Source organism: Cebus imitator, unplaced genomic scaffold (genome assembly GCF_001604975.1).
Source record: "Cebus imitator isolate Cc_AM_T3 unplaced genomic scaffold, Cebus_imitator-1.0 Scaffold50, whole genome shotgun sequence".
Lineage (NCBI taxonomy): Eukaryota > Metazoa > Chordata > Mammalia > Primates > Cebidae > Cebus > Cebus imitator.
The window spans coordinates 4986336-5001405 of record NW_016107365.1 but is presented as its reverse complement, the minus strand read 5'-3'; the positions used below and the strand labels follow the sequence as shown (position 1 = coordinate 5001405).

Below are 15070 nucleotides of genomic sequence, written 5' to 3'. Positions count from 1 at the left end.
TCTCCTACCTCAGCCTCCTGAGTAGCTGGGATTACAGGTGCCTGCCACCACGCCCAGCTAATTTTTGTACTTTTAGTATAAACAGGTTTCACCATGTTGGCCAGGCTGGTCTCAAATGCCTGACCTCAGGTGACCTGCCTGCCTGGGCCTCCCAAAGTGCTGGGATTACAGGCATGAGCCGCCATGCCCAGCCTGGAATCTTTAACTTTTTAAAATAAGTGATACATTAACATGATTAAAAGGCCAAAATGGCCAGGCACAGTGGCTCACACCTGTAATCCCAACACTTTGGGAGACTGAAGTAGGAGAATGGCTGGCTTCAGGCCAGGAGTTCGAGCCTAGCCTGGGTAGCATAGCAAGATTCCATCTTGTCAAAAAAAAAAAATTAGGCGTGGTGGTATGCAACTATACTCTTAGTAACTTGGGAGGCTGAAGCAGAAAGATTGCTTTGTCCAGGAGTTTGAGGCTGCAGTGAGCTGTGATTACACAGCTGCACTCCAGCCTGGACAATAGAGGTAATGTTTCTTTAAAAAAAAAAAAAAAAGTCAAAAGTATGAAAAAGTTATACAGCAAAATTTACCCCATCCTGCATTCACCATTATATATGCTCTTAACTAGTTTCTTCCAGGAAGTTTTTAATGCTTGAGTGAACAAATTCAAGTGTATTTTCTACACACATACACTTTTTGTTGTTGTTAAAGAGGCAGCAGCATACTGTAAATACTGTTGAGCATCTTTGCATTCATTTTATCTTGAAGGTCTCACATATTTGTAAGGAGCTTCCTCATTTTTATGGTTATACAGTATCCTATTGTATAGATGTACATAATTTATTTAATCAGTTCTACACTGGTGAATATTACAGTTTCCAGTTTTTGCCAGAACAGTGTCATATCCGTATGTCATTTTGTACTTGCAAGTTTATATGTGGGAAAAATTAATAGATGTGGTACTACTGGCCCTGCTAGGGGTGTCTACGTTTATAATTTAGATATTGCTTTTCATAGAGGTTATATTAATTGACCATCTCAACAACAATAATGGATTGGAGTGGCTGTTTCTCATAGTTTTTCATATAATCTGTAAAACAAAACTTTACAATTTTCCCAACTCATTAAGTGAAAAATACCCTCTCAGTGTAGTTTTAATTGTATTCCTCTTATGACTGAGTTTAAGCCTGCTTTGGTCCATTGAGAATCCTTTGTATAATACTATTTCTATAAATTCTATTTTATGTTAACATTTAAAACATTAGTAGATATTGCCAATTATGATACACAAATGGAAAGCAATACGAATATTCTCTCATTCTCACTTACACTGAATGTTAAATAATTGGCTGAGAAATGTATATTCTTGAGTCCTTCTCTTTAGCTAAAAATAAGTATATAATGAAATAATTTTAAACAAGTCTGATTTCTGATGTTTATAGTATGTCTTTCTTTAAAAAAAAAATGTGAAGGCTAAATTTGTTGTCTGATACTAACATAGGGGACATTGCATTGATGTCTTAGATATTTAGCTTTTTCCCAGGAAAAAGGGCATTTGAAAATATTAAACCGGTTCCAGTCTTACTTACGTGAATGATTGCTGTTTTGGAATATAGCCTGACTCTTTAGGGATTCTTTCTTCAGGCACAAGTATATTGCATTAAGTGTGCTGACAATTTTTATACTATCTTGTACTTTAGAATTGTTATAGCTAGACCTGGACACATACTTCTTACTGATTCTGAGTCTGTGCCATATTTATCAAATAAACAAGAAAACTGATGACATGTGACAGCAACAGGCTTGTCACCCTGCTTAGCTGTGTCTCTTGCCGTGGCCTCTAGGTGTTTAAAGTGGTGCTGTTCCACTCTATCCAAGACCAGATATGGTTTCACTCTGTCTTCTCTCTTCTTCACCATGACCTCACTGAAAGGGCATTTCGCTTGATGCTTTATGATGATGACTTCCTTACCAAAGGGGCTTGGATATTCAACTAAGCAAGACAGAAAATGCAACTTTGTATAGCAAGAGAAATCAGAATGCAGTTGTAAAACATGCTCTTGATTATATTCGAGAAGAATAACTTTTTTAAACATTTGAATGGTACATGGTAGGTAGCATTTGCTGCTAATACCCTGTTGGATTTCGAGCAGTGTTTTATTGACTCTCTATGTGTGCGTCCATCTGTGTGTGCACAGATACGCGATTTTTCATTTGTGGACCTAGGAGGGAGGAGCTTGAAATCTTTTTAAAAAAATTCATCTCTGGGGAAGAGAGGTCGATTGTGAAAACATATATATGTGTGCAAAGCTGTACTGAAAAAATTCATTGGCCCAACCTCAGACCTGGCTTTTTTTTTTTTTTTTTTTAAGACAGAGTCTTCCTCTGTCACCCAGGCTTGAGTGCAGTGGCATGATCTCAACTCACTGCAGCCTCCACCTCCTGGATTCAAGCTATTCTGCCTCAGCCTCCTGAGTAGCTGGGATTACAGGTGTGAGCCATCTAGCCCAGCCAGTAAAAACTTTTAAACTCTTTTGACAAAGAGATCTGAGCATGTTTATTTTATGGCGGGCCTCTCTTTGATAACTTGAATACATTTTTTAAATTCTTGATAAATAGTATTATATGGCATAATTTTTACTGCAGACTAAAGAGGAAAGAAATGCCATGTTGTAGAGTAAAAATCCAGAGACCTTTCATTGATTCCGTCTGCTTGCCTATATTGCCCTTTTTTCCCCCAAGATGCCCAAACTGCCTTATTTCACACAGCTATGCAAATTGTGAGGCCAAGGATGTAACTGCAAACAATTAAGGCTTAATTTACATGAATAAGCTTTCTTCCCCATGAAAATACTTTGTGTCACTTCACACTTGATTTAACACACACTCACAAAATTCCCACTCTGTGTGGCACAGATACACTCAGCATGCAGTATTAAGTACAATTTTCGTTTTGTTTTTCTCCAGAGAGTAGTTCGTGTTTAGTCTTTAAGAACTCAGCTCATTCCATGGGCTTTGGTGGGTGTGCTGGGGTAGCGCCTGCAGGTCGGAATCCGGTGTAGGTGTTCAGTTCTTGCGAGTTTTGTGAGATCAGTTCCTGAGTACTTTGCTGTGAATTGCACAACTCACGCAGTAATGTAACTTCACATACAGCTTGGGAAGCACATAGGCATCGGTGATGCTCACTTCAGAAATGTCCCTGACTGCTGCGTCCTTCACTAAGTTTCGAATGATAAATTTCTTAATGGCTTTGTCCTTGGGCACACATCAGGCACAGCAGCCAACTTGTGCAGCAGCTGCACAAGGCCACTGCCCTTTTTGGCATAACCATTGTTTCTTATTTTCTTTGTCATCTTGGAGGCCCGGACTGTGGAGAGGACTATTCCACTTTTTAATTTTTTCTAACTTTTGAAAGATTAAATATACCTTCAATTCCTTGCTAATGGAATAAGTTTAAATTTGTAAGGTTAATAATTTTGCATTCATAATGATAAATTTTAATAGAGATTCTATGCAGTCTATGAATATGGAGGGTGGGAGAACTCTGTTCTGGTAGTCTTGCAGCTGTTAGTAGCATACTACTGAGTTTTTTACTTGTCTTTTTTTTTCCCCCTTCAGTGACTGAAGCAAGGCTGTGTGACATTCCATGTTGGAGAAAAAAAGAAAAAAACCTGAATGCTCTAAGCTGGAACATAGGATCTATAGCCTTGTCTGTGGCCCAAGACCTTGGCCTTGTGTACAAAAATGACAAAATTTTGCAATAGCAACGCTGAACATCTAACACTAGCTATCTCCTGCTAGATTTCCTCGCTCAGCATATAACTATAAATACATGTAAGACTACATGTATATGGCTATATTTTTATTTGCTTGCTCCTAGAAGAGAAAAAAATCAACTTTGAATCACAACTAGGAATTGATGCTTTAATTTTTGGATACTTTTTCAGAATTTTTAATTTACTATGGTCCGGCCTAAGCTCCTCTGTTGTATCAGGTTTTGTGTACAAAAGAAAAGCACAAAAGTTGAACGCACATGGGGCATGTGCTTTCTGTGCACCAAATATCTGGATGAGGTTCTTTTTTCAGGCCTACAGTCAAATCTGTGTCCAGAATTTTTTGACTTTTTTTGCTTTATATAATCAGAATCCATTGCTGCTGATTTCTATATTCATGTTATCACGTCTCTTAATAACTGAGGGCTGTCAATAACCTATGATTTTGCCTTCTCTATCATCTTACTCTCATGAAGAACCTCCCTTGGTTCTGATGGAGAAAGTGAAAAGCTTTATTTCTTCCGCCAGATATCTTTATATTTCTATTATATTTTTTAGTTGTGTACTGTGTGCTAGAGACTTTTTTCAGTTTGTTAACACAGTTTGGTGAGCCCTAAATTGGTTTTGCCTGTCTCCAAACAGAAACGTCTGTACAAATCTTGTTGGTATAGACTACTTTCCGGAAAATGGTCAAGATAAAATAAGCTCATGTTTTCTTGAAATTTCTAAGATAGTATATGGTATTACTCAAAGCAAATCAGACTGAGTTTGACATTTAATTCAGTACTTCTGGTATTCAGTAACGGGTATATATGTTCCATTTTGGGTCAGTTTAAAAGATACGTTGCAAAGTATACATAGAAAATGTGAGCAGTGCTTCTCTTTGCCTCTTGATCAGAAACTTCAGCAGAGCAGTAAGGATTCCACATGATTCAAACTGAAATGCTTTTCTTTGTTGCTATAAGAACTTAAAATGTAAAATACCTTTTTCAGTTTAAGTCCGGTAAACAACATTGAAGCATGGAGTTGAGGCAAGGAATAGTACTCACTGAAGTTGAAATGACTGCCCACTTCAAAATCTTCATTGTGTTTACACACCAGTGTATTTATACAAATCAGAGGCATTTTGTAGATGCTTTGCTGACTTGTTATCTCTGTAAAAACCCAGAAATCCAGACCCATTTTATAATGCAGAAAGTCATGTCACATAGAACATGTCCTGTATATATCACATACATGGTAATGGAGTCTTAATGATAAGTGCAAGATAATAATTTAATGATGGGATTAGTCTGATCGCTTAATATGCACAATCCTGGAAGTGAATTACTTGCATCAGATGTGATATTTATTATTCTGTACAGAGAGAAAAATACATATAAAACATATGCTTACATTACATGCACGCAGATTTCACGCTTCATAATCTTTTCTATTTTTTAATTTACCTTTCTGTAAATGATGTGCATGGAATATGCCTTATAGAAAAATGCTGTTCATAATTTGACTATGTGGAAAAGTGCCTATATGGTGGTAATGCTAGTAAGGCAAATAAGACAAATTATCATATTGGTTTACTACATCACCAGTTAACATTTTATATTGTGATGTTTAAAAAAGAAAAGTTTATACCTCAAATGTGTATTTTATTTTACAATCAGCTGTGGGGTATGGGGTTGGGATGGGAGAATGGGAGGGCTGGGGAGGGAAGATTTATTCACCATAGCCGCTGATAAGAATCTTCAAAAAAATTCTATATGCTCACTATAAATGTTTCTCTGTTTGCCATTTCTGGTAACTATCATGAACACAGACAGTTAACTCTTTCATAACTAAATTGGATAGCTTTATTTTACAGAAGTATGGAAAGTTTACAAAGCAATATCTAAATCTAATTTTCATTAGTTGCATTTGGACTAAATGTGATGATATACTTTTGCAACTGATTCTGTACATAAAATGATTACATTAAAATATTTGTATTAAAAGAGGAAAAGATACATTTTACCTTTAGATAACCACACTTGTACTTCACTAGAGTTAATCCCACCCAATCAGATGGAGAAGTAAATTGGGGAATATGGAAAGATTACAAAAGAGGTCGGAATTTGGAGAGGTACTGGCCTTCTGGACAACATTCAGACCCTCTAGAATTATTAAGCTATTTCCTACATATTGAATTTCATGTTTTCTCATCTACAGATTTTGTCTTCCCCAAAATGAAAAGAAAAAACTACCGTTGACTCTCTTTTCTACTCAGTTACTCTTTTGTGCTATGTTAGAAACTTGAAATACATTGGTGATGTGGGGTTTTGTCCCTGACTGCCCACTGTACAGGACAAGAGAGCACAGTGTTTCCGTTGCAATCCAGGACTCCTGGTTTTGAGGTAGAGCATGATCACTGCAGTACTTCGTTTGGTATTGCCACAGGGGCAGCTAAACCAAGGGGAAGTTATATCTGCAAGGGAGATATAAGAAGGCACAGTATGGAAAAGGAGGAATGGGTTTTCTCTTTGTTCAGTTTCATCAACTAATTTGTACACCTAGTACAACATCAGTGTCACTTGCTATTAAGAAATCTTTAGTTGGGCTGAGCTGGTTCTCTTGTGAAATTGTGCTGGTTATCTTTAAGCTTATCAGTTATTTGTCCAATTAAACACTTTTCACCAGTATTTAGTCTGAGTTGTATAGACGATGTATTTGGATTTTGTCATGGTTCATCTACAGACTCAAAACATAATCATTTTAAAGTACCTTGGGAGTGTGTAGAGTAACTTCTATAATAGCTTTATGATCCTGATGATGTTTTTTAAACATAATAAAGTTGGATCTTCCATGTTACAATCACAAAATTAAAACCAGTATTTAAAGTGGAAAAGTATTAAAATATTATGGACAAATGTGCTTGCTTGGTTTGTTTTCCTTAACCCTGAGATGTTGCCCTACTCTTGAGTAGTTAAGAGCTTGAAATTCAGTGTTCTTCCTGTAACCCAGTTAGGGATCAAGAAAACTACTGAGTTGCAGCCATTTTTTTTTTTTTAAGAGTCTTGCCCTGTCACCCAGGCTAGAGTGTAGTGACATGATCTCAGTTCACTGCAGCCTCTGCCTCCCAAGTTCAAGCGATTCTCGTGCCTCAGCGTCCTGAGTGGCTGGGATTACAGGAACGAGGCACTACGCCCAGCTAATTTTTGTATTTTTAGTAGAGATGGGGTTTCGCCCATGTTGGCCAGGCTGGTGTCGAACTCCTGACCTCAGATGATCCACCCGCCTGGCCTGCCAAAGTGCTGGGATTACAGGCATGAGCCACCATGCCTGGCCCAGTTTTTTTTTTTTTTTTTTTTTTAAACAAAATAGGATGGAATACATCAAGTACATGGCATGTAATACATACTTTGTATATCTTTTTGTCATATGTATTATACACGTGTGTAGTGGGTTATATTTTACAATGAATTTTTTACTGTGGATCGTGTCCAAAAGTTTTAAAAGATTGCTAGAAAATGAAGCCATATTCACTTGGGTGTGAATAAATGGAAGCACGGTGCTGGTGAATGATACGTACTGATTTTGTAATTGAGCTGTATGCACTTAACCATAAATAAATAATCTCATTTATTTAAATCTCATTTAAATCATCTCAGCTCCACTTGTTGCACTCAGGGATTGAAATGGGAAGCATGGACGTGCAGTTCACTGAATCAGTGGATTCTTATTGAAAGTCACTGAGCATATTTCTTTCCTAGTGTTCAAAGATACACGCCATCCAAAAAATATGATCTGTAAACAAAAGCCAACTGCTTAATCTGGTGGGATGCTGGAGGGAAAATCTGACTTGTGTTGAATTTGTTGAAAGATAAATATGTGGTCCTCATTCCTAGAGGAATTTTCTAGGGAAGTTTTAACTGCAGTTTTTGTTTTAGGCTTGACTTTGGAATATAACCACAAATAAGCTGTAGTTCTAACTAGCAATTTCAAGTGGGGTTGCTTTTATAGGATCTTCCAGATTTTCTTGCCATTATTTGAACTTGGTTACAACAGAGTTCATACTATCATTTACATCGTCTACCTATTAAAACACATTTTCTATGAACCTTCCACATCTGTATACTTTGAACAGCCTTGCACAAATATAAGTGAAGCTACTTTATTTGGCCTCTTCATTCTCTCCCTAGAATTCTGTGAGGTTAGTACTAGAACAAATCTTTAAGATCTCTGAAGTTATTAGAAGATACCGAACTGGGATTTTCCTGTCACGCAGGCTGTATGGGTGATGAGGCGTTGTATGAGGGTATCTTTGTTCTTTCTGTATCAGCCGCTATGCCTGCTTTTTCGGACTCCTCCCCACTCAACAGTCGTGGGAGGTGATAGTGGTGGTTGTTGGTACCACCTGTTTTACAGATGAGGGAAGAGGTTGGGCTTCCAAACCTACTGATTGACTCCTGTTTGATTTTTTCCCATTAGACTCTACTTTTTAATGCCTGTGTCTAATATCTAGAATAGTGTTTGATGGACTAGAAAGAGCCAACATGCTTGAAGACTAGCAGTTTTGGTGTATGGGTCTTATTCTCACACTTCAATATTGGCTTCATACAATTCCAAATACAGATAGTCCCTTAATGATGGTTTGATTTATGATCCTTCGACTTTATGCAAAGCACTACAAATTCAGTACACTCCAATTTAGCATGGCACTATGTTCCGATAAACCAGTCATAAATGGAAAATACTGTGAGTCAAATGTACATTTTCAGCCAGGGGCAGTGGCTCACACCTGTAATTCCAGCACTTTGGAAGTCCGAGGTGGGTGGATCACCTGAGATCAGGAGTTGGAGACCAGCCTGTCCAACATGGTGAAACCCGTCTGTGCTAAAAATACAAAAGTTAGCTGGGCGTGGTGGCATGCACCTGTAATCCCAGCTTCTTGGGAGCCTGAGGCAGGCGAATTGCTTTTGAACCTAGGAGGCAAAAGCTGCAATGAGCTGAGATCATGCCACTGCACTCCAGCCTGGGTGACAGAGCAAGACCCCATCTCAAAAAAAAAAAAAAAAAAAAAAAAAAAAAAGAAAAGAAAACAAGAAAAAAAAAAAAAAAAAAAAAAAAAAAAAAAAAAGGAAAGAAAAAAAAAAAAAAAAAAAACGTTTTCAACTTAACGGTATTTTCAACTTGCAGTGGGCTGATCAGTACATAACCAGATCATAAATCAAGGGGCTTCTGTTGAAAGGGCCTTATTATTTTATTTTCAACTTACAGTGGGGGCCCATCAGTATGTAGCCCCACCATTAGTCAAGGGGCTTTTGTAACAAAGTGTCTTATAAAACCCACCAGATACAGAAGGGAGGTCAGTAAAGATGAAATTTGATCACCAGTTGGTGCTTGAATGTTCCTGTCCTCCAGCTCAGAGGATGATACAGGGAACTGAGTCACAAAACACCACTACAAACAAGTCCAAGGATTTTATCCCAGAATTTCAACCCAAGGATGAGCTACAATATAACTATCACTGTTTTGTTGGCTACCTGCCACAGAAGGACCACTGAGGAAATAAAGCAAGCTTTGGATTCACTCCAACTCAGTTTACTGTGGTTCTTTTCTGTATTAATGTTGTTAGGGTTGTGAGGCTTAAATGGTAACTGGGTCCAGCAGCAGGGAATCTGTGCAGCAGCTAAATCAAGGTGTAGCCAGTGTCCAAAACACTTTAGCAATTTGGATATCGGTAATTCCCCAGCACCCTAAAACAGTTCCCAGAGCAAGTATTTATTGAACACCTACTACATGCCATGAAGGATTGGAGTTACAGCAATGACCAGCATATAGCCAAGCTTTTAAGAAATGTATCCAAAGTTAAAGGAAATAGGCTGGGCTGGGCGTGGTGGCTCATGCCTGTAATCCCAGCACTTTGGGAGGCTGAGGTGGGGGAATCACAAGGTCAGGAGTTCAAGACCAGCCTGGCCAACATGATGAAACCCCATCTCTACTAAAAATACAAAAATTAATGGTGTGGTGGCAGGTGCCTGTAATCCCAGCTACTTGAGAGGCTGAATCAGAAGAATCACTTGAACCTGGCAGGCAGAGGTTGCAGTGAGCTGCGAACGCACCATTGCACTCCAGCCTGGGCGACAGTGCAAGACTGTTTCAGAGAAAAAAGGAAGTACGCTTTGAGATCAGAAGCATTTGAATAAGGTACATTGAACAATAGACTTAGCCACGTTTGAGATGTACAGAAGTCTTTTAATTCTTGATTCTCGGGTCTCAGAAGGTAGAAAGGAAAAGAGTTGTTGCTGTGTTTTGACAACCTCTGCGTACATTGATAGCACTACATTAATGGTATTCATTTTAATTTAAAACTATAATTTTTAGCCTGTGACTGACTTCATTCCTAGCATCTGGTAGGTTTTTTTTGTTATTGTTATTTCTAAGTAAATTTCCAAGTTCCTGGGTAACATGTATTCCACTTACTGAGAAAGAATGAGACTTAGAAGCCAGAAGACCAAAGGCTCTCTTGCTGTCTCACTTGAACAGCTTTGATCTTGGGCAAATCGTTTTAATGTGTCTAAGTCTATTGTAATCTTCTATAAAATAACACAAAGCCACCTACTATGGATACATCACAGGATTCTTTGGGGAAGAGCAAGAGCATGTATTTTCGTGCTTTAAAAACTTGAAAGCGCTATGTAAATATAAAGAAACATTACAAATACGTGCTAGGTGCTGAGTCTGGAATGGTAGAGATAGGAAGGTGAGCAAGATACAAGAATAATGACAAATTGCAAACTTTTGGGGGCTTTGAGCAGAACCGTTAAGTTACTTGGCAAGGGAGCGGACTAGGAGAGATGATAGTTTTTAAAACTCAAGAAGTGGAAATAAAGGTTGTTTCTCAAACTAGCTGCCCAGTAGTCACTCTAATATTTATAAAATATTAGCTAAATAAGCGTTCAGAGCTGTAGAATCAGTGTAGAGATGAGACTCTCCTGTTTTATTTGCCTTTACTTCCTCCTTATATTCACTTCCGCCTGCCACTATCAAACTATCCATTTGCAGCTGCAGGACCAGCCCACACTGGACCTATTCTGTTGATAAAATTTCAAGTTACCTTTTAGGTATAACAGCCAAAAACTGCATTCATATAGCCCAAGTATGCACAATAGAAAAAGATTTTACATCTAACAACACCCAAAACAATTACTGCCCTCAGAACCTAGAAGACCAAGACTCTCAGAAGCAAGGGGTCCATTTGCCTAGAAGATCTGGGGACCATGTCTCCCTCAACATACCGTAAGTGGTCAAATTTGAAGCCCTCCAGGCTCACCTTGCCAAGCCAACATTCCAGAGTCCTTTCCCTTTGCCCTCCGATCCTGTAAAATTTATCCCATACCCCAAATTTTGGAGATAAATTTGTGCCCAACTCAAAACGTGCTGGCCAGTTTTGCAATAAAGCCTTTCTTTTCTCTCAAGCCAGTGCCAGTTATTGGCTTCTGTGTATACTGGGCAGTGAACCCATTTGCTCGATAACACTATAGTACATCATGCCTCTTGCGAAATATGTTTCAACAGTGCCCTTATCTCCAAGAGTGAGTCCATACTCCTTGATTTCAGACTCACATCAAAGACATCTTTGAGTAGTTTGGCCTTTCCCCATCTGTCTTACCAGCCTGACTCTCCTTGGTCCTCTATACAGGTAAATCGTCACAGCCAGGTAGATTTATTGTGTCAGTGCAATCCATGCTTACCTTCAAAGGAAATGCTTGCTCTCCTCCTCTTAACAGCTAAAACCTACTTCGGGGTCCCAACTTCTGAACTTAATTATGTCAACCTCCCCAACTGTTCTTCAGTTCTATTGTATGTCCTTTTCCTTTGGATTATATAAGTACGATGACACTGCTTGTTGTATTAGTCTGCAAGGTCTACTAATAAGCTAGGCTCAGTTTATTAGCTCAACTGACCGGTAGAACACAGGACCCCACCTAAAGCCAGAGAGCAGTTTCAATACAGTGTATGTTTGAGGTGGCAAAAAAAGCGGGAAAAAAGTATGGATAGCTTGTGAATAGAAGGAGCAAATGGAACTGGAGGAGCAGAAGAGTTTTCAACTTCGATGAGAAGGTACAAGGATGAGATCCAAGGAGAGGAACACTATTATCTTCTTTCCCCTAGGACTTAAGCTTTATAAAGAGATGCCATATCTCCCAGCCCAGATAGTGGCAGATGAGCAAGGAGTCAAAAGAAATGCTGGGTAGCCCACAGCAGGTCTGAGCTGCAGAGTTATTGTTAGCTGTGCAGCTGCTGAGGAGAGATGATGAAAATGAAGATTAGCTGATTCACTTCTGCTGACCATCCCCATGGTGCTCTGTGGAAGATAAGGCTGTCCCCTAAAGTATCAATACACATGGGATTCATATCAACCACTACAAAAATGCCTCATGTTTCCATCATTGGATAATAGACTGATTCTGTGTTTATATATGAGGACACAAATATAGCATTTCATAGATTATATAGAGCTAGACAGACACTGCCTTAGAAGTCAGCGAATCCAGCTGGCTCATTTCACAATTAAGGAAAGTGAAGACGAGATAGGAAGTGGATAGCATGAAGTCTCACAGCAAGGACCGGAATGGAAGTCTCTGGATTTCCAGCTCCCTCAACACTGCCTGGCTTTCTGTTGTGACTTTTTTCTGTTTGCCATAAGTGCTAAGTATATTAATTTGTTGCACCAGCCATTCAACAAACTTTGAGGACCTTTAATGTAAGACACTTGTTTAAGGTAACAAGAAAAGACACAGTCCCTGCCTTCCTGAGACCTCAGTCCAGAAGAAAATGTGGGCAAGATTTATCTCTGCAGCACAGAAAAGAAAAAAATCAACTTTTGTTTGTGTATATTTTTATCATTTAATTTTTGTTTCAGAATGTACATAATTCGATATGATTTGTCAAGAAATAAATATTTCCAGCCTGGCCAACATGGTGAAACTCATCTCTACTAAAAATACAAAAATTAGCCAGGCATGGTGGTACATATCTGTAATCCCAGCTGCTTGGGAGGCTGAGGCAGGAGAATCACTTGAACCTGGGAGATGGAGGTTGCAGTGAGCTGAGATTGCATCACTGCTCTCCAGCCTGGACAACAGAGTGAGACTGTATCAAAAAACAAAATACTGTTGGAGGTGTATGTCCAAAATTTTTTCTGATGGGGTGTTCAAGGTTTGAATTCTACTGGCATAGGTAAGTGCCATCCTTAGCAAGTTAAAGATGGCTTTTCCCCCAAGAACTTTCCATTTAAAATGACTACTCGCCTGGCTATACCAGCAAGCTTCAGTTATTTCTGTTGTACAGTTGAGTTAGGTACAGGTCTGTGGCCTGTTAGGAACCAGGCCACACAGCAGGAGGTGAGCCGCTGGAGAGTGAGCATTGCTACCTGAGCTCCACCTCCTGTCAGATCAGCAGCAGCATTAAATTCTCACGGGAGCAAGAACCCTATTGTGAGCTGCGCATGTGAGGGATCTAGGTTTTGCACTCATGAGAATCTAATACCCGAACTGAGGTGGAACTGTTTCATCCCAATATCATCCTCCTAACTTCACCCCATCCGTAGAAAAATTGTGTTCCACGAAATTGATCCCTGGTGCCAAAAAGGTTGGGAACCCTGGGTAAGTGCATCTAGATGTGTTGAAAGAGGCTTGGCCTGAGGCAGGCGACTCTCCATACAGATCTGAGAACCTTTTGTTATTAGAGGATGAAGTTTTAAGAACGAGAGCTCACAGGCTATGTCCTAGACCAGAAAAGACTGAGGAAGTGCACCAAAACTTGATTTCACTGTAAGAGCCCTTTGAGGTTATAGCCCAAATATAGACGGTGAAATGGGCAGGAAAGTAGAGGCTTCTCTGTTAATTCCTTTATGAGCTTTAGTGCTACAAGAGAACTAGGGAGCGAGACTCTTCCATCACACATCATGCAGGGTTATCAATACTCTGAATTTGCTTGATTGTGCCCAAGGCTTCTACTGAGTATAATCCCAGCTGATTTTAGAGTGGAGACAAACAGAATTGTCCCCTCGATTTCCACCCACCTCCACTTCCAGCCCACTTCAAATTTGCAAGTGACATGAAAGCAAAGGACTTCCATAATCAACACAGACTGGATGACCCTAGCCCTTCTAGTTTGGATTACTTCCTGATGCTTTCCTGCCAAGGTTCCAAGCTGTTGCCTGGGACTAATCCTGCTCTAGCGCTATAGTAGTCCTGGGAAGTTACAATTCAAAGGAGTCAAACTTCATAGGGCAGGTGGGGTGAGGATGGGGAGTGGACAGTGATACATGAATGCAAACCTCCAACAGGAACTACATTCCCTCCCTTCTTATTTGGCCCTCTGCAGGAGAGTGCAGGAACAAGGAGGAGGGTGAAGGGACTAGGTGGTGGTACGTGCCTCTCTCTGGGGCAGTCACTCCACAGGTTGAAGAGGTGAAGACCTTCAGTGTTGCTCTGAGTAGGAGGGGGATGTGTGAGGAGCACCAAATCCAAATAACATTTTTCTAGTCAGTTATTACATCTCTCTTGGGTTAATTCCAATTAAACTTTTGTTAGTCAACATTTGGTCTCTCCCTGGTGTTTTCCAACCTTGTGCTTCTGAATAAACACAATTTTGTAATACCATTCATTCACAGCCCCACCAGGCACCTCATACTGAAATTCCAACCTATCAGAGCAGCAGCACCTGTTAACTGCCAAAGTTCTAGCCCCACCCCAGAGCAAGGGAATCAAATTGCTGGGTCAGGGTCCACCAGTCTGTTTAAGCAGGTCCTCTGCGTGGATGCACACTCATTTTAGAGCCACACAGTATTGAAGCCATCTTTTGCATTCCACCCCCTAACTCCAGCTGTCAGTGTGAGGCTCTTCTTTTGGCCTTAGGGAGCAGCTGTTAGAAAACACATCCCGATGCACAAGCGCCCACACCTCCCTCTGCAGCTCTCAAACTTGCTCAGGATGGGAAATGATGGCTGGGATGGGGGTAGGAGGGCTGTGTTGCAAGCACACCAAAATGAAAAAACTCATCCGTTAAGCTTTAAACAATTGAAAATTAAATCATCTGCCATCTTTTCTCAGCTTCCAGTGTAGAGGTTATGGCTTGAACCTGGGAGGCAAAGGTTGTAGTGAGCTGAGATCACACCACTGCACTCCAGCCTAGGCAACAAGAGCGAGACTCTGTCTCAAAAATAAATAAATTCAAGATTTATCCAGCACAGGAGCATACTTTCTGAGAAACACTGGTCTTGCAAAACATCTCCACAATGAACATAATGCTCAGGAGACGAGTATT

At 39.8% G+C, this 15070-nt stretch overlaps 1 protein-coding gene across 3 annotated transcripts in view; it reads left to right on the top strand.

Moving 5' to 3' along the window:
- The window catches only part of CERT1 (ceramide transporter 1), a 139993-nt gene extending 133326 nt beyond the window's left edge, over positions 1 to 6667 (top strand). For all 3 annotated transcript variants that reach the window (XM_037738180.1, XM_017527669.2, XM_017527667.2), the window contains one exon: positions 3609 to 6667. In XM_037738180.1, the coding sequence (XP_037594108.1) occupies positions 3609 to 3754 (146 nt within the window). In that variant the 3' untranslated portion in view covers positions 3755 to 6667. The remainder of the gene's footprint in view (positions 1 to 3608) is intronic.
- Positions 6668 to 15070: the final 8403 nt, after the last annotated feature.